The 20,281-nt window shown below is 48.4% G+C and overlaps 1 protein-coding gene across 4 annotated transcripts in view; it reads right to left on the bottom strand.

Moving 5' to 3' along the window:
* The window catches only part of RNF17 (ring finger protein 17), a 1,464,292-nt gene that overhangs the window by 869,456 nt on the left and 574,555 nt on the right, over positions 1-20,281 (bottom strand). For all 4 annotated transcript variants that reach the window (XM_063951617.1, XM_063951615.1, XM_063951616.1 and 1 more), the window contains one exon: positions 9,271-9,345. In XM_063951617.1, the coding sequence (XP_063807687.1) occupies positions 9,271-9,345 (75 nt within the window). The remainder of the gene's footprint in view (positions 1-9,270; positions 9,346-20,281) is intronic.

Raw genomic sequence — 20,281 nt, 5'->3', positions numbered from 1 at the left:
CATGGTCCTTTCGGAGTCCCCAGCATCCACTTAGGACGTTAGAGAAAAGACCTCGCCTAAAACCTGCCGAAGGGGATGGCCTCGTAGGTCGCCACCATTTTCTCCAGTACTCGAGTGCATTGATGGACTGACACTCTTTTTGTTTTAACAGGTCTCTAACCCAGTTCTGGAGTTCCTGGGCTTTTTCCATTGGGAGAAAAACCCTCTTCTGTTCTGTGTCCAGAATCATGCCTAAGAAAGACAGCCGAGTTGTTGAAACTGTGACTTTGGTAGATTTAGAATCCAGCCATGTTGCTGCAGCACTCTCAGGGAGAACTACACGCTTTTCTGCAACTGTTCCATTGATCTCGCTTTTATCAGGAGATCGTCCAAGTATGGGAAAATTGTGACTCCTTGCCTGCGCAGGAGTACCATCACTTCCACCATTACCTTGGTGAAAACCCTTGGGGCCGTGGAAAGCCCAAGCGGCAACATCTGAAATTGGAAATGACAGGCCTGTACAGCGAATCTTAAGTACGCTTGATGAGGAGGATAAATGGGGACATGAAGGTATGCATCCTTTATGTCCAGTGACACCATATAATCATCCCCCCCCTCCCCTTATAGGCTGTAGATCACTGCCCTGAGCGATTCCATCTTGAACTTGAACCTTTTTAAGTACAGGTTCAGGGATTTTAAGTTAAGAATGGGTCTGACCGAGCCATCCGGTTTCGGTTGCCCCAAATAGGGTTGAATAGTACCCTTTTCCCTGTTGCATTAAGGGAACCCTAACAATCACTTGCTGTAGACACAGCTTTCGAATTGCAACCCACACTATCTCCCTCTCTGGGGGATATGCTGGCAAAGCAGATTTGAAGAATCGGCGGGGAGGCACGTCTTTGAATTCCAGCTTGTAACCTTGGGACACAATTACCATCGCCCAAGGATCCACATCCGACTGAACCCAGACTTGGCTGAAGAGTCGAAGACGTGCCCCCACCGGAGCGGACTCCCTCAGTGGAGCCCCAGCGTCATGCGGTGGAATTAGTAGAAACCGGGGAGGACTTCTGTTCCTGGGAACTGGCCGTAGCAGGCATTAGTTTTCCCTCTACCATTACCTCGGGCGAGGAAGGAAGAGCTCCGACCTCTTATGGACTTATGCGACTGAGAGGACTGCATCTGATACTGCGGCATTTTCTTTTGCTGTGGGGGAACATAAGGCAAAAAAAGGTAGATTTACCCGCGGTAGCTGTTGAAACCAGGTCCGCGAGACGTTTCCCAATTAAAAGCTCACCCTTGTAAAGGCAAAATTTCCATATGTCTCTTTGAGTCGGCATCACCCGTCCATTGGCGGGTCCACAGCATATATAAGACTTCGTCTTTGATGTGACCTAAGGTCAATAAAATGGTATCCCTATCTAGGGTATCAATATCAGCTGACAAGGTATCTGTCCAACCTGCTACCGCGCTACAAACCCATGCCGATGCTACTGCCGGTCTGAGCAAAGCCCCCGTGTGTGTATAAATTGATTTTAAGGTAGTTTCATGCCTGCGATCCGCAGGACCTTTTAGTGTCGCCGTGTCCGGAGACGGTAGGGCAACCTTTTTGGACAAGCGTGTTAAGGCCTTGTCGACCGTGGGTGATGATTCCCACCGTAACCTGTCCTTTGAGGGGAAAGGATACACCATATTAATTCTTTCGGGAATCTGCAGTTTTTTGTCTGGAGTTCCCCAAGCTTTTTCAAATAATGCATTCAGCTCATAAGATGGGGGAAACGTTACCTCAGGTTTCTTTACCTTAAACCTGTGTACCCGCGTGTCAGGGACAGAGGAGTCATCTGTGATATGCAAAAATAAGAATTTACTCACCGGTAATTCTATTTCTCGTAGTCCGTAGTGGATGCTGGGAACTCCGTAAGGACCATGGGGAATAGCGGGCTCCGAAGGAGGCTGGGCACTCTAGAAAGATCTTAGACTACCTGGTGTGCACTGGCTCCTCCCACTATGACCCTCCTCCAAGCCTCAGTTAGGTACTCTGCCCGGACGTGCGTACACAATAAGGAAGGATTTTGAATCCCGGGTAAGACTCATACCAGCCACACCAATCACACCGTACAACTCGTGATATGAAACACAGTTAACAGTATGAAACAATAGAGCCTCTCAACAGATGGCTCAACAATAACCCGATTTAGTTAACAATAACTATGTCCAAGTATTGCAGATAAACCGCACTTGGGATGGGCGCCCAGCATCCACTACGGACTACGAGAAATAGAATTACCGGTGAGTAAATTCTTATTTTCTCTGACGTCCTAGTGGATGCTGGGAACTCCGTAAGGACCATGGGGATTATACCAAAGCTCCCAAACGGGCGGGAAAGTGCGGATGACTCTGCAGCACCGAATGAGAGAACTCCAGGTCCTCCTCAGCCAGGGTATCAAATTTGTAGAATTTTGCAAACGTGTTTGCCCCTGACCAAGTAGCTGCTCGGCAAAGTTGTAAAGCCGAGACCCCTCGGGCAGCCGCCCAAGATGAGCCCACCTTCCTCGTGGAATGGGCTTTCACTGATTTAGGATGCGGCAATCCAGCCACAGAATGCGCCAGCTGAATTGTGCTACAAATCCAGCGAGCAATAGTCTGCTTAGAAGCAGGAGCACCCAGCTTGTTAGGTGCATATAGGATAAACAGCGAGTCAGATTTTCTGACTCTAGCCGTTCTGGAAACATATTTTCAGTGCCCTGACAACGTCTAGCAACTTGGAGTCCTCCAAGTCCCTAGTAGCCGCAGGCACCACAATAGGCTGGTTCAGGTGAAACGCTGACACCACCTTTGGGAGAAACTGGGGACGAGTCCTCAATTCTGCCCTATCCATATGGAAAATCAAATAAGGGCTTTTACAAGACAAAGCCGCCAATTTTGATACTCGCCTGGCAGAAGCCAAGGCCAATAACATAACCACCTTCCACGTGAGATATTTCAGATCCACGGTTTTTAGTGGTTCAAACCAATGTGATTTTAAGAAACTCAACACCACGTTGAGATCCCAAGGTGCCACAGGAGGCACAAACGGGGGCTGACTATGCAGCACTCCTTTTATAAATGTCTGAACTTCAGGTACTGAAGCTAGTTCTTTTTGAAAGAAAATCGACAGAGCCGAGATCTGTACCTTAATGGAACCCAATTTAAGGCCCATAGTCACTCCTGCTTGCAGGAAATGCAGAAATCGACCTAGTTGAAATTCCTCTGTTGGGGCCCTTTCGGCCTCACACCATGCAACATATTTTCGCCATATGCGGTGATAATGAGTTGCTGTAACCTCTTTCCTGGCTTTAGTAAGCGTAGGAATGACTTCCTCCGGAATGCCCTTTTCCTTCAGGATCCGGCGTTCAACCGCCATGCCGTCAAACGCAGCCGCGGTAAGTCTTGGAACAGACAGGGCCCCTGCTGCCGCAGGTCCTGTCTGAGTGGCAGAGGCCATGGGTCCTCTGATATAAATTCTTGAAGTTCTGGGTACCAAGCTCTTCTTGGCCATCCACGAGTATCGTTCTTACTCCTCGCCTTCTTATTATTCTCAGTACCTTTGGTATGAGAGGCAGAGGGGAGAACACATAAACCGACTGGTACACCCACAGTGTTACCAGAGCGTCCATAGCTATCGCCTGAGGGTCCCTTGACCCGGTGCAATATCTTTTATAGCTTTTTGTTGAGGCGGGACGCCATCATGTCCACCTGTGGCCTTTCCCAATGGTGTACAATCCTATTGGAAGACTTCTGGAGGAAGTCCCCATTCTCCCGGGTGGAGGTCGTGTCTGTTGAGAAGATCTGCTTCCCAGTTGTCCACTCCGGGAATGAACACTGCTGACAGTGCTAACACATGATTTTCCGCCTATCGGAGAATCCTTGTGGCTTCTGCCATCGCCATCCTGCTTCTTGTGCCGCCCTGTTGGTTTACATGGGCGCCTGCCGTGATGTTGTCTGATTGGATCAGTACCGGCTGGTTTTGAAGCAGAGGCCTTGCCGGCCTCAGGGCATTGTAAATGGCCCTCAGGTCCAGAATATTTATGTGTAGGGAAATAACCTGACTTGACCAAAGTCCCTGGAAATTTCTTCCCTGTGTGACTGCCTCCCAGCCTCAAAGGCTGGAATCCATGGTCACTAGAACCTAGTCCTGTATGCCGAACCTGCGGCCCTCTTGAAGATGGGCACTCTGCAGCCACCACAGTAGAGATACCCTGGTCCTTGGAGACAGGGTTATCAGCCTATGCATCGGAAGATGCGATCCGGACCACTTGTCCAACAGGTCCCTCTGAAAAGTTTCTTGTATGGAACCTGCCTAATGGGATTGCTTCGTAGGAAGCTACCATTTTTCCCAGGACTCGCGTGCAATGATGCACCGCTACCTATTTTGGCTTCAGGAGGTCTCTGACTAGAGATGACAACTCCTTGGCTTTCTCCTCCGGGAGAAACACTATTTCTGGTTTATGTCCAGAACCATCCCCAGGAACAGTAGACGTGTCATAGGAACCAGCTGTGACTTTGGACTGTTTAGAATCCAACCATGCTGTTGTAGCACTTTCCAAAATAGTGCTACCCCGACTACCAACTGCTCCTTGGACCTCGCCCTTATAACGAGATTGTCCAAGTACGGGATAATTACAACTCCCTTTTTTCGAAGGAGTATCATCATTTCGGCCATTACCTTGATAAAACACCCTCGGTGCCATGTACAGTCCAAACGGCAGTGTCTGGACTTGGTAATGGTAATCCTGTACCACAAATCTGAGGTACTCCTGGCGAGGATGGTAAATGGGGACATGCAGGTAAGCATCCTTGATGTCCCGGGATATCCTGTAATCCCCCTCGTCCAGGCTTGCAATAACCGCCCTGAGCGATTCCATCTTGAACTTGAATTTTTTTATGTATGTGTTCAAGGATTTTAAATATAAAATGGGTCACACCGAACCATGCGGTTTCGGTACCCCAACCCGTGTGGAATAGTAACCCCGTCCTTGTTGAAGTAGGGGCACCTTGAGTATTACCTGCTGGGAATACCGCTTATTAATTGCCTCTAGCACAGCCTCCCTGCCTGAGGGAGTTGTCAGCAAGGCATATTTTAGGAAACGGCTGGGGGGAGACATCTCGAATTCCAGCTTGTACCCCTGAAATACTACTTGAAAGAAACAGGGATCCACCTGTGAGCGAGCCCACTAATTGCTGAAATTTTTGAGACGGCCCCCCACCGTACCTGGCTACACCTGTGGAGCACCCGCGTCATGGTGTGGACTCACAGGAGGCGGGGGAAGAATCTTGATTCTGGGAACAGGCTGACTGGTGCAGCTTTTTCCCTCTACCCTTGTCTCTGTACAGAAAGGAAGCGCCATTTGACCCGCTTGCTTTTCTGAAGTCGAAAGGACTGTACCTTTGTCTGTGAGGAAACCTGAGGTAAAATTATTTCTTCCCAGCAGTTGCTGTGGATACGAGGTTACAGAGACCATCCCCAAATAATTCCTCACCCTTATAAGGCTCTCTATGCGCTTTTTAAGTCAGCATCACCTGTCCAGTGACAGGTCTCTAATACCCTCCTGACAGAATGGACATTACATTTATTTTGGATGCCAGCCGGCAAAATATCCCTCTGTGCATCCCCCATATATAAGACGACGTCTTTAATATGTTTTTATGTTTGCCAACTAGTATCCCTGTTTGACAGGGTCACCGACCACGCTGCAGCAGCACTATCTGCAGGTCTCAGTCTAGTACCTGAGTGTGTAAATACAGACTTCAGGATAGCCTCCTGTTTTTTATCAACAGGTACCTATTAAAGTGGCCGTATCCTAAGACGGCAGTGCCACCTTTTTTGACAAACGTGTGAGCGCCTTATCCACCCTAGGGGATATCTCCCAGCGTAACTTATCCACCTGGCGGGAAAGGGTACGCCATCAGTAACTTTATATAAATTACCAGTTTCTTAACGGGGGAACCCACGCTTTTCACACACTTCATTTATTCATCTGATGGGGGAACAAAACACTGCCTGTTTTTTCTCCCCAAACCTAAAACCCATTTTTAGAGGTGCTTGGGTTAAAGTCAGAATGTATAACACATTTTTTATTTTTTTTTATTGCCGGGATCAAGTCACGGATGTTCCTAGTGGATTGTGTATATGTCTCCACCTTGTCGACACTGGAGTCAGACTCCGTGTCGACATCTGTGTCTGCCATCTGAGAGAGCGGGCGTTTTTGAGCCCCTGATGGCCTTTGAGACGCCTGGGCAGGCGCGGGCTGCGAAGCCGGCTGTCCCACAGCTGTTACGTCATCCAGCCTTTTATGTAAGGAGTTCACACTGTCGGTTAATACCTTTCACCTATCCATCCACTCTGGTGTCGGCCCCACAGGGGGCGACATCACATATATCGGCCTCTGCTCCGTCACCATATAAGCCTCCTCATTCAACATGTCGACACAGCCGTACCGATACACCGCAGACACACAGGGAATGCTCTAAACGAGGACAGGACCCACAAAAGCCCTTTGGGGGGACAGAGTGAGAGTATGCCAGCACACACCAGAGCGCTATATAATGCAGGGACTAACTGAGTTATGTCCCCTATAGCTGCTGTTTTTATATATAATGTATACTGCGCCTAAATTTAGTGCCCCCCCTCTCTTTATTAACCCTTTGTAGACTGCAGGGGAGAGCTAGGGAGCTTCCTTCCAGCGGAGCTGTGAGGGAAAATGGCGCCAGTGTGCTGAGGAGATAGGCTCCGCCCCTTTTTCGCGGCCTATTCTCCCGTTTTTTATGGAATTCTGGCAGGGGTATTTACCTCATATATAGCCCCTGGGGCTATATATTGAGGTATTTTAGCCAGCCAAGGTGTTTTTATTGCTGCCTCAGGGCGCCCCCCCCCCCCCAGCGCCCTGCACCCTCAGTGACCGGAGTGTGAAGTGTGTGAGAGGAGCAATGGCGCACAGCTGCAGTGCTGTGCGCTACCTTGGTGAAGACAGAGTCTTCATGCCGCCGATTTTCCGGACCATCTTCTTGCTTCTGGCTCTGTAAGGGGGACGGCGGCGCGGCTCCGGGACCGAACATCAAGGCTGGGCCTGCGGTCGATCCCTCTGGAGCTAATGGTGTCCAGTAGCCTAAGAAGCCCAATCCGGCTGCAAGCAGGCGAGTTCGCTTCTTCTCCCCTTAGTCCCTCGCTGCAGTGAGCCTGTTGCCAGCAGGTCTCACTGAAAATAAAAAAATCTAAGACTATTACTTTCTAAGAGCTCAGGAGAGCCCCTAGTGTGCATCCAACCTCGGCCGGGCACGAAATCTAACTGAGGCTTGGAGGAGGGTCATAGTGGGAGGAGCCAGTGCACACCAGGTAGTCTAAGATCTTTCTAGAGTGCCCAGCCTCCTTCGGAGCCCGCTATTCCCCATGGTCCTTACGGAGTTCCCAGCATCCACTAGGACGTCAGAGAAACATCTTTTATTGCAATAGTCAAATAATGAATACTTTTGGCCACCCTTGGGTGTAACCTTGCATCATCATAGACGACACTGGAGTCAGAATCCGTGTCGGTATCAGTATCTACTATTTGGGACAGGGGACGTTTTTGAGACCCTGAAGGGCCCTGTGACACAGTCAAATCCTTGGACTCTGCTTTGTCCAATCTCTTATGTAATAAATTTACATTTGCAATTAAAACAATTTACATGTCCAACCAATCAAGGTTGGCGTTGCCGACGGAGACACCACAATCATCTGCTCCACCTCCTCCTTAGATGAGCCTTCCGCTTCAGACATGCCGACACACACAGGGATATTTATATGGAGACAGATCCCCAATAAGGCCCTTTGGAGAGACAGAGTGAGAGTATGCCAGAACACACACAGCGCCATTGACACCGGAAATAGAATTCCCAGATAAAACAGCGCTTTTATATAATTATATATATAATCACATTATATACACTCACTGCTGCTAATAAGTGCCGTGCCCCCCCCCCCCCCCCCCCCCCTCTGTTTTGTCCTGTGTCTTCAGCAGGGGAGAGTTCGGGGAGCAAGCTCCATGCTGTGGAGAAAATGGCGCTTTCCGTGCTGAGGGACCAAGCTCCGCCCCCTTACCGGCGTGCTTCGGTCCCGCTCATTTTTACAATACTGGCGGGGGTTATGATATATAGTGCCTCTGTATCCTATATATGTACGTTTGCTAGCCCTAGAGGTTTATTGCTGCCCAGGGCGCCCCCCCTGCACCCATCAGTGCCTTGTGTGTAGTGTGTGGGAGCAATGGCGCGCAGTGTTACCGCTGCGCGCTTACCTCAGTGAAGATCTGAAGTCTTCTGCCGCCTTGAAGTCTTCTTTTCTTCTTATACTCACCCGGCTTCTATCTTCCGGCTCTGCGAGGAGGACGGCAGCGCGGCTCTGGGACGAACGGCAGGGTGAGACCTGCGTTCCGACTCCCTCTGGAGCTAATGGTGTCCAGTAGCCTAAGAAGCAGAGCCTATCACTTAAGTAGGTCTGCTTCTCTCTCCTCAGTCCCACGATGCAGGGAGCCTGTTGCCAGCAGTGCTCCCTGAAAATAAAAAACCTAACAAAATTCTTTCAAACTCAGGAGAGCTCCCCTGTAATGCACCCTATCTCCTCTGGGCACAAGATCTAACTGAGGTCTGGAGGAGGGGCATAGAGGGAGGAGCCAGTGCACACCCATACTAAAAGTTCTTTATAGTGCCCATGTCTCCTGCGGAGCCCGTCTATACCCATGGTCCTTACGGAGTCCCCAGCATCCTCTAGGACGTAAGACAAAAGCTACTAAGCAATGCTGAGAACAGCAGGTAAGGGGTACGAGAGTAAACGTTTACATTAAACGTCTCTGCATTCCTTCTACAACACAAGAGAAAAGGTACAGCATATTCGACCAGACCAGGCAAATAGACAAGTTGAGGGGGCGGGGGGGAAGGAACGGGACATTGTATAGAGACCATAATCTCACACCTACTAGTAGTCATCCTAAACAAGTGTCAGAAATTGAGTCCACAAAACTCTGCGCCAAGGAAACCTAAAATTATTCATTGTTAGACCAGTTGCACGCAGACGTTGAGCTACTATATACTGACTCACCTATATCCCTTTTAGCCCATTATTCACATTTAAGGATAATAATGAACAACTGGGTCCATTTTAGAGATACTTGTAATGCCAATTGTGCTTTATTGTTTTACTAACCTAACAACTAAAATAATGAGCAATAAGATGTGAACATTTTTTCCAAAATGGGTAGGTTGAGGTCATAAAACAATACTTACTCCAGAGTATGATCACTGCAAATGTTTCCCAACTTTTCGAAAAATTTTAAGATCAAATCGCGATTTAAACTGAATCTGTGGAAAACAAAATAAAACAGTTTAAAATAAAAATAAAAATCACAAATAAGCTTCAAAAGAAAAAACAGATATAGTGGCAATATAACCTTCTGGGGAAAAGTAAAAAAAAAAAAAAAAAAAGATTTATCTTCTTACGCTACATGGTTAAATCCTTTTCTTCAACTCCACTAGGGGGCAGAGGAAAAAAAGGATTTTAATTACCTACCGTAAATCCTTTTCTCGTAGTCTGCAGAGGATACTAGGGTCCACATTAGTACAATAGGGTATAGACGGGTCCACTAAGAGCCTTGGGCACTTTAAGAAATCAATAGTGTGCACTGGCTCCTCCCTCTATGCCCCTCGTACCAGACTCAGTCTAGAAACTGTGCCCGAGGAGACGTACATATCCTGAGGAAGGATGTAACAGAACAGTGATTAGACTCGAACCAGCACACACCAACAAGAGGAAAGCCATGCTAACCAAAACTGAAAAGGAATAGCAACAGCTGAACCAAGAACAATACTTAATTAAGTAACAGTGCAAGAAACAAAAAGCGCTGGGCGGGCGCCCAGCATCCTCTATGGACTACGAGAAAAGGATTTATCGGTAGGTAATTAAAATCCTATTTTCTCATACGTCCTAGAGGATACTGGGGTCCACAATAGTACCATGGGGATGTACCAAAGCTCCCAAACCAGACAGGACAGTGCTGAGGTTCCTGCAGAACTGATTGACCAAACTGAAGTTCCTCAGAGGCCAAACTATCGTACTTGTAAAACTTAGCAAACGTGTTCGAACCTGACCAAGTAGCTGCTCGGCAGAGCTGTAAAGCCGAGACACCCTGGGCAGCCGCCAAGGAAGAACCCACCGATCTAGTAGAGTGGGCCTATACGTTAGGAACCAGCAATCCTGCCATAGCATAAGCCTGCTGGATAGTACACCTGATCCAGCGAGCAATATACTGCTTTGAAACCGGAAACCCAATTTTCTAGGGATAATAAAAAACAAACAGCAAGTCAGATTTTCTGTGACGGACTGTCCGCTTCACATAGATTTTCAAAGCCCTCACAACATCCAAGGACTTTGAGGTACCAGAGGTGTCTGTAAGCACCGGAGCACAATAGGTTGGTTGATATGAAACGCAGACACCACCTTAGGAAGAATCAAAAAGGAGCTTTTGTGAGACAAAGCCCCCAGTTCCGACACACGCCTTGCTGAAGTTAAGGCCAACATTGTAACGGTCTTCCACGTAAGAAACTTTACGTCAACCTCCTGCAAAGGCTCAAAACATTTCGATTGAAGGAACTGCAACACCACGTTCAGATCCCAAGGTGCCGTGGGAGGCACAAAGGGTGGTTGGATGTGCAGAACCCCCTTCAAGAACGTCTGATGCTCAGGGAGGGAAGCCAATTGTTTCTGGAAGAAAATGGACAAGGCTGAAATTTGGACCTTTATGGAGCACAAACATAGGCCCACATCCACACCCGACTACAGAAAAAGGAGAAAACGTCCCAGTTGAAATTCCACAGCAGGAAATTTCCTGTTTTCACACCATGAGACATTTTTTCCCCAAATTCGGTGGTAATGTTTAGATGTTACCCCTTTCCTGGCTTGGATCAGGGTTGGAATGACCTTGCTCAAAATGCCTTTCCGGGCTAAAATCTGACGCTCAACTTCCATGACGTCAAACATAGCCGTGATAATAGACGAACGGCCCCTGTTGTAGAAGATCCTCTCAAAGAGGTAGAGGCCACGGGTACTCTAGGAGCATCTCCAGTAGATCCGCGTACTAGGCCCTTCTTGGCCAATCCGGAGCAATGAGAATTGCTTGAACCATTTCACTTTTTATTCTCTTGAGAATTCTTGGGATCAGTGGAAGAGGTGGAAACACGTAAGCTATTTGGTAGTCCCATGGAATCATCAGAGTATCCACCGCCACTGCATGTGGGTCCCTCGACCTGGAACAATACCGATTTAGCTTCTTGTTGAGACGAGAGGCCATCATGTCTATCTGTGGAATCCCCACCAACGTGTTAAGGACTCGAACACCTGCGGGTGAAGGCCACACTCTCCCGGGTGGAGGTCGTGTCTGATGAGGAAGCCCGCTTCGCAGTTGTCTACTCCTTGAATGAAGATTGCTGACAGCGCCACCGCGTGTCTTTCTGCCCAGAGGAGAATTCTTGATACCTCTGACATTGGCGATCTGCTCTTTGTTCCGCCCTATTGGTTGAACGTTACATTATCTGACTGAACTTGAATGGCGTGATTTTAAAGAAGATGCGATGCTAGTAAAAGGGCGTTGTATATGGCCCTTAGTTCTAGAATGTTGATCGGTAGAATGGTTTCCTGACTTGACCATTTTCCTTGGAACTGTTCCCCCTGGGTGACTGCTTCCCAACCTCTGAGGTTTAAATCTGTGGTTAGCAAAACCCAATTTTGAATCCCGAACCTTCGACCCTCGGTCTGGTGAGAAGTCTGAAGCCAGCACAGAAGAGAAATTCTGGCTTTTGGTGACAGACGTATCCTCTGGTGCATGTGAAGATGCGATCCGGACCATTTGTCCAGCAGATCCAGCTGCAAAGGCTTCACATGAAACCTTCCGTACTGCAGAGCCTCGTAAGAGGTGACCATCTTCCCCAGAAGGCGAATGCATAGATGCACAGATATCCGGGTTGGTTTCAGGACATTATGCATCATCGATTGGTTTACCAATGCCTTTTACAACGGAAGGAATACATTCTGTTCCTCCGTATCCAGTATCATCCCCAGAAACGGAAGCCTCCATGTTGATTCCAGGTGAGACTTTGGTAGGTTCAAAATCTATCCATGATCCTGAAGTAGTTTAGTTGAGAGGGCAATGATGTCCAACAACCTTTCCCTGGAAGGCGCTTTTATTAGCAGGTCGTCAAGGCTACGGTATTATGTTCACTCCATGCTTGAAGAGAAGAAACATCATCTCTGTCATTACCTTGGTGAATACCCTCAGTGCTGTGGAGAGGCCAAATGGCAGGGCTTGAAACTGGTAGTGGCAGTCCTGTAGTGCAAAGCTTAGATAAGACTGATGAGGCGGCCAAATTGGAATATACAGATAAGCATAATTGAAATTTAGAGAATCCAGGAATTCCCCCTCCTCCAGACCCGAGATCACCGCTCTCACCGAGACTTCATCTTGAATTTGAACACCCTTAAATACGGGTTCAGTGATTTGAGGTTTAGAATGGGCCTTACCGAACCGTCCGGTACCACAATCAGGTTGGAGTAATAACCCTTGTTTTGTAGTTGACATGGAACTGGAACAATGACCTGAGTCAGTACCAGTTTTCGAATTGCTGCCTGTAAAATCAAACTTGCTTCCGGAGAAGCTGGTAAGCCTGATTTGAAGAATTTGTGAGGTGGGTGTTCCTGAAACTCCAGTCTGTATCCCTGAGTGATAAGGTCTGTGACCCAGGGATCCTAGCAAGATGTTGCCCAAATGTGTCTGAAATAAAAAAGCAGAGTTCCCACCTGCCTGTCTTCCAGGCAGTGCTGACCACCGCACTGAATGATGAAAGCTTTGAGGAAGCTGTACCGGAGGTCTGTTCCTGAGAACCTGCAGCTGTTGGTTTTCTGGGTTTACCTCTATTTCCTTTGAAGGCTGTAGAAGAACCCTTGGATTTGCCTTTGAATTTTGCTGTTCGAAATGACAGCTGAGTTGGAGCAGCGTAGGTTTTCCTAGCTGGAGGTGCTGTGGAAGGAAGGTATGTAGACTTACCCGCCGTAGCCTTGGATAACCACGTATCCAGTTCATCTCCAAAAAAGGACCTCGCGTATGAATGGGAGGCTTTGCACGCCTTTTCTGGTATCCGCATTCGCAGTCCACTGGCGCAGCCACAATCCCCTGTGTGCTGACACTGCCATGCAGTGGTTTGTGCATTGAGCAAACCAATCTCCTTTATGGCCTCCACCATAAAATTAGCAGAGTCCTGAAAATGCTGTAGGAGTAAAATTATTTCCCCAATGGGTAAGGAATCTAATCCGTTAATTAGGTTACCTGACAACTTAGCGATGGCCTTAGTAATCTATGCACAAGCAATGGTGGGTCTCTGGACCACCCCAGCAGCAGTGTATAAAGATTTGAGAGTGGTCTCAATCTTGCGATCAGCAGTGTCCGTTAAGGATGCTGCACCGGGAACAGGTAAGACTATCTTACGTGACAACCTAGATACCGATGCGTCCACAATCGGAGGGTTTTCCAATTTCTTTCAATCCTCCAGAGGAATAGAAAGGTGTTAACGTTTTAGGGATATGAAAATTTTTATCAGGATTAGCCCAAGTTTCTTCAGATTTCTGGCTCAATTCACCTTCCGCCTGAGATATCAGATCTGGCATTGAATTGTCAGAGTGTAACAGTGAGGAAACCAGTAAATGAGACAAACGAAGACAACTTCTAGGAATTGAACTATACATGGACTTTTGTAAACCCTGAAAAGTTCTAGACATATCCTGAGCCCACTCTGGCTGCTCAGACGGTATTAACCTGGAGTCAGATTTAGCCGCCTCACGGTCCGTGCAGCAGCCAACTCTGACTTCAAATTAGCCATCACACCTGCCATCATCGCCGAAGCAGGATCAGGGCAGTCATCCATATTTGGATCCGTATTTGCAAGAGACACTGTGCAAGTGAAAGTTCCTTCGCGTAACACATCACAGAAATCGCAGAATAGCTGCTTCCTTGATTTTGCATTAGCTTTACTCAACATGCACACAGACAGACAGTACAACAGTGAAACACATGTCCACACGACTCAGTAAAAACCATACAACTGTAGTGAATATATACCGAGTGTGGGACCCACTAAATCTGGTAAGTTTGTGTTTACTGTGCAACCTACTAACACCCCTGCCCCCTGCAGTGGCCGTGTGTTGTAGGATCGACACCAAACACCAAATTCATGCAAGAAGACGCAGGCAGTAGTGCTAAAATGGCTTCTACACATGTGCTTTTTTTATTTTAACACATATGGTGTTATCTAGGCTTAATATCATGTTTTGTTTAAGAATGCCTTACACAAGTAACAATAGCCCACTGTGCCTCTGGTGAGGGGAGCTGTTTGCCCCACCCCACAAATGCCTATTGCAGAGACCCATGGTCCTGCATTCCTCCAGAAGACCGGGCTAATAAACCCTTCCCTAAGCAGCGGCTGAATGCCCGCTGCATAGCGCTGGAAGCGGCGCCTCTTCCCCCTGCATGAGCTTCCCTAAGAAAACAGACCCAACAGAGTAGTGGCAGCAGTAACTGACTGAGTGCTCACAAAGCAAAAGGCAGGGAACTGGCAGCTTTATGGATAACCCCACCCAGAGCGTCGGATAGAAAAAGCTGACCGGCCGCTGATAAAGCGAGGGGCTGGGAGCGGCGGCGGTGAGCGGGAGCTGAACGCCAGCTCACAGTGGGAAAGCACAGGATAGCAGCATAAGTAATCCCCCAAACACACACACACTACACAGTGGTGGGCTGGGGAGAGCAGGCAGACGTTTTGCAACAGAAAAAAGCCGGGCACACTGAGCGGGGCAGCATTAGCTGACCCCCATTGTTACCTGCGGCCGGGATACAGAGGAAATAACAGGGCTTCTCAGCAAGCTATGTCCTGCTCCCTCAGCCAAGGCTGGAATCAGCTTATGAAGGTGTATGGCAGAGCTTCTCTTCAAGCGCCGACAAGCCTTTGCTGCCTGTAGTAGCACACAGACCCGGACCCACGCTTCTTAGTAAGCTGGGAAGGGCTAAAGTGTTCAATGTTAAGAGGAAAACATTTTTAATTCTGGAGCAAAGTTAAAAACGTGCTTTCCATGAGAGGCACAAAAACACACTGAGGCATGCTGGAAGTATGGAGGGGGAGGAGGGTTACCAAATTAAATATTTAAATGTGCTAATCCCTGCTAACGCCCTGTCCATATCCCCAAGAGTACTCCAGTTAGCCATAGTGGATGAAAAAGAAAATAAGATTTTACTCACCGGTAAATCTATTTCTCGTAGTCCGTAGTGGATGCTGGGCACTCCGTAAGGACCATGGAGGGAGATAGACGGGCTCCGCAGGAGACTGGGCACTCTAAAAGATAGATTAGGTACTATCTGGTGTGCACTGGCTCCTCCCTCTATGCCCCTCCTCCAGACCTCAGTTAGGATACTGTGCCCGGAAGAGCTGACACAATAAGGAAGGATTTTGAATCCCGGGTAAGACTCATACCAGCCACACCAATCACACCGTATAACTCGTGATACTATACCCAGTTAACAGTATGAAATATAACTGAGCCTCTCAACAGATGGCTCAACAATAACCCTTTAGTTAGGCAATAACTATATACAAGTATTGCAGACAATCCGCACTTGGGATGGGCGCCCAGCATCCACTACGGACTACGAGAAATAGATTTACCGGTGAGTAAAATCTTATTTTCTCTGACGTCCTAGTGGATGCTGGGAACTCCGTAAGGACCATGGGGATTATACCAAAGCTCCCAAACGGGCGGGAGAGTGCGGATGACTCTGCAGCACCGAATGAGAGAACTCAAGGTCCTCCTCAGCCAGGGTATCAAATTTGTAGAATTTAGCAAATGTGTTTGCCCCTGACCAAGTTGCAGCTAGGCAAAGTTGTAAAGCCGAGACCCCTCGGGCAGCCGCCCAAGATGAGCCCACTTTCCTCGTGGAATGAGCTGTTACTGATTTAGGATGCGGCAATCCAGCCGCAGAATGCTCCAGCTGAATTGTGCTACAAATTCAGCGAGCAATAGTCTGCTTAGAAGCAGGAGCACCTATTTTGTTGGGTGCCTACAGGATAAAAAACGAGTCAGTTTTCCTGACTCCAGCCGTCCTGGAAACATAAATTTTCAAGGCCCTGACTACGTCCAGTAACTTGGAATCTTCCAAGTCCCTAGTAGCCGCAGGCACTACAATAGGTTGGTTCAAGTGAAAAGCTGATACCACCTTAGGGAGAAACTGGGGACGAGTCCTCAATTCTGCCCTATCCATATGGAAAATCAGAGAAGGGCTTTTACATGACAAAGCCGCCAATTCTGACACACGCCTGGCCGAAGCCAAGGCCAATAACATGACCACTTTCCACGTGAGATATTTCAAATCCACAGTTTTAAGTGGCTCAAACCAATGTGATTTTAAGAAACTCAACACCACGTTGAGATCCCAAGGTGCCACAGAAGGCACAAAAAAGGGGCTGAATATGTAGCACTCCCTTTACAAATGTCTGAACTCCAGGCAGTGAAGCCAGTTCTTTCTGGAAGAAAATCGACAGAGCCGAAATCTGGACCTTAATGGAACCCAAATTTAGGCCCATAGTCACTCCTGACTGTAGGAAGTGCAGAAAACGACCCAGCTGAAATTCCTCTGTTGGGGCCTTCCAGGCCTCACACCACGCAACATATTTTCGCCAAATACGGTGATAATGGTTTGCGGCTACTTCTTTCCTGGCTTTTATCAGCGTAGGAATGACTTCCTCCGGAATGCCCTTTTGCTTTAGGATCCGGAATTCAACCGCCATGCCGTCCAACGCAGCCGCGGTAAGTCTTGGAACAGACAGGGCCCCTGCTGTAGCAGATCCTGTCTGAGCGGTAGAGGCCATGGGTCCTCTGATATTATTTCTTGAAGTTCTGGGTACCAAGCTCTTCTTGGCCCATCCGGAACCACGAGTATCGTTCTTACTCCTCGTTTTCTTATTATTCTCAGTACCTTTGGTATGAGAGGCAGAGGAGGGAATACATAAACCGACTGGTACACCCACGGTGTCACTAGAGCGTCCACAGCTATTGCCTGAGGGTCCCTTGACCTGGCGCAATATCTAGTTTTTTGTTTAGGCGGGACGCCATCATGTCCACCTGTGGCCTTTCCCAACGGTTTACCAACAGTTGGAAGACTTCTGGATGAAGTCCCCACTCTCCCGGGTGTCGGTCGTGTCTGCTGAGGAAGTCTGCTTCCCAGTTGTCCACTCCCGGAATGAACACTGCTGACAGTGCTAAGACGTGATTTTCCGCCCATCGGAGAATCCTTGTGGCTTCTGCCATCGCCATCCTGCTTCTTGTGCCGCCCTGTCGGTTTACATGGGCGACTGCCGTGATGTTGTCTGATTGGATCAGTACCGGCTGGTTTTGAAGCAGAGGCCTTGCCAGACTTAGGGCATTGTAAATGACCCTCAGTTCCAGAATATTTATGTGTAGGGACGACTCCTGACTTGACCAAAGTCCTTGGAAATTTCTTCCCTGTGTGACTGCCCCCCAGCCTCGAAGGCTGGCATCCGTGGTTACCAGGACCCAGTCCTGTATGCCGAATCTGCGGCCCTCTTGAAGATGAGCACTCTGCAGCCACCACAGTAGAGATACCCTGGTCCTTGGAGACAGGATTATCAGCCGATGCATCTGAAGATGCGATTCCGACCACTTGTCCAAGAGGTCCCACTGAAAGGTTCTTGCATGGAACCTGCCGAATGGAATTTTGCTTCGTAAGAAGCTACCATTTTTCCCAGGACTCGTGTGCAGTGATGCACCGATACCTGTTTTGGTTTCAGGAGGTCTCTGACTAGAGATGACAGCTCCTTGGCTTTCTCCTGCGGGAGAAACACTTTTTTCTGTTCTGTGTCCAGAACCACCCCCAGGAACAGCAGGCGTGTGGTAGGAACCAGCTGTGACTTTGGAATGTATAGAATCCATCCGTGCTGTTGTAGCACATCCCGAGATAGTGCTACTCCGACCAACAACTGCTCCATGGACCTCGCCTTTATAAAGGAGATCGTCCAAGTACGGGATAATTAAAAACTCCCTTTTTCCGAAGGAGTATCATCATTTCTGCCATTACCTTGGTAAAGACCCTCGGTGCCGTGAACAGTCCAAACGGCAGTGTTTGGAATTGGTAATGGCAATCCTGTACCACAAATCTGAGGTACTCCTGGTTAGGATGGTAAATGGGGACATGTAGGTAAGCATCCTTGATGTCCAGGGATACCATGTAATCTCCCTCCTCCAGGCTTGCAATAACCGCCCTGAGCGATTCCATCTTGAACTTGAATTTTTTTATGTACGTGTTCAAGGACTTCAAATTTAAAATGGGTCTCACCGAACCGTCCGGTTTCGGTACCACAAACAGTGTGGAATAGTAACCCCGTCCTTGTTGAAGTAGGGGCACCTTGACTATCACCTGCTGGGAATACAGCTTGTGAATTGCCTCTAGCACAGCCTCCCTGCCTGAGAGAGTTGTCGGCAAGGCAGATTTGAGGAAACGGCGGGGGGGAGACGCCTCGAATTCCAGCCTGTACCCCTGAGATACTACTTGAAGGATCCAGGGATCCACCTGTGAGCGAGCCCACTGATCGCTGAAATTTTTGAGGCGGCCCCCCACCGTACCTGGCTACGCCTGTGGAGCCCCCGCGTCATGCGGTGGACTCAGAGGAAGCGGGGGAAGAATTTTGATTCTGGGAACTGGCTGACTGGTGCAGCTTTTTCCCTCTTCCCTCGTCTCTGTGCAGAAAGGAAGCGCCTTTGACCCGCTAGCTTTTCTGAAGCCGAAAGGACTGTACCTGATAATACCGTGCTTTCTTAGGCTGTGAGGAAACCTGAGGTAAAAATTTTTCTTCCCAGCTGTTGCTGTGGATACGAGGTCCCAGAGACCATCCCCAAACAATTCCTCACCCTTATAAGGCTCTATGTGCCTTTTAAAGTCAGCATCACCTGTCCAGTGTCGGGTCTCTAATACCCTCCTGACAGAATGGACATTGCATTAATTCTGGATGCCAGCCGGCAAAATATCCCTCTGTGCATCCCTCATATATAAGACGACGTCTTATGTTCGCAAAATAGTATCCCTGTTTGACAGGGTTACAGACCACGCTGCAGCAGCACTATCTGCAGGTCTCAGTCTAGTACCTGAGTGTGTAAATACAGACTTCAGGATAGCCTCCTGCTTTTTATCAGCAGGTACCTTCAAAGTGGCCGTATCCTAAGACGGCAGTGCCACCTTTTTTGACAAACGTGTGAGCGCCTTATCCACCCTAGGGGATATCTCCCAGCGTAACTTATCCTCTGGCGGGAAAAGGTACGCCATCAGTAACTTTTTAGAAATTACCAGTTTCTTATCGGGGGAACCCACGCTTTTTCACACTTCATTCACTCATTTGATGGGGGAACAAAACTCTGCCTGCTTTTTCTCCCCAAACATAAAACCCTTTTTTAGTGGTACTTGGGTTAATGTCAGAAATGTGTAACACATTTTTTATTGCCGGGATCATGTAACGGATGTTCCTAGTGGATTGTGTATATGTCTCAACCTCGACGACACTGGAGTCAGACTCCGTGTCGACATCTGTGTCTGCCATCTGAGGGAGCGGGCGTTTTTGAGCCCCTGATGGCCTTTGAGACGCCTGGGCAGGCGCGGGCTGAGAAGCCGGCTGTCCCATAGCTGTTACGTCATCTAGCCTTTTATGTAAGGAGTTGACACTGTCGGTTAATACCTTCCACCTATCCATCCACTCTGGTGTCGGCCCACAGGGGGCGACATCCCATTTATCGGCATCTGCTCCGCCTCCACATAAGCCTCCTCATCAAACATGTCGACACAGCCGTACCGACACACCGCACACACACAGGGAATGCTCTGACTGAGGACAGGACCCCACACAGCCCTTTGGGGAGACAGAGAGAGAGTATGCCAGCACACACCAGAGCGCTATATAATGTAGGGATAAACACTATCACTGAGTGAATTTTCCCCAATAACTGCTTGTATAAACAATATTGCGCCTAAATTTAGTGCCTCCCCCTCTCTTTTTAACCCTTTGAGCCTGAAAACTACAGGGGAGAGCCTGGGGAGCTGTCTTCCAGCTACACTGTGAAGAGAAAATGGCGCCAGTGTGCCAAGGGAGATAGGTCCGCCCCTTTTTCACTGACTTTTCTCCCGCTTTTTTATGGATTCTGGCA

This window comes from Pseudophryne corroboree, chromosome 2, assembly GCF_028390025.1.
Source record: "Pseudophryne corroboree isolate aPseCor3 chromosome 2, aPseCor3.hap2, whole genome shotgun sequence".
Lineage (NCBI taxonomy): Eukaryota > Metazoa > Chordata > Amphibia > Anura > Myobatrachidae > Pseudophryne > Pseudophryne corroboree.
This window is presented reverse-complemented; position numbering and strand designations above follow the sequence as displayed.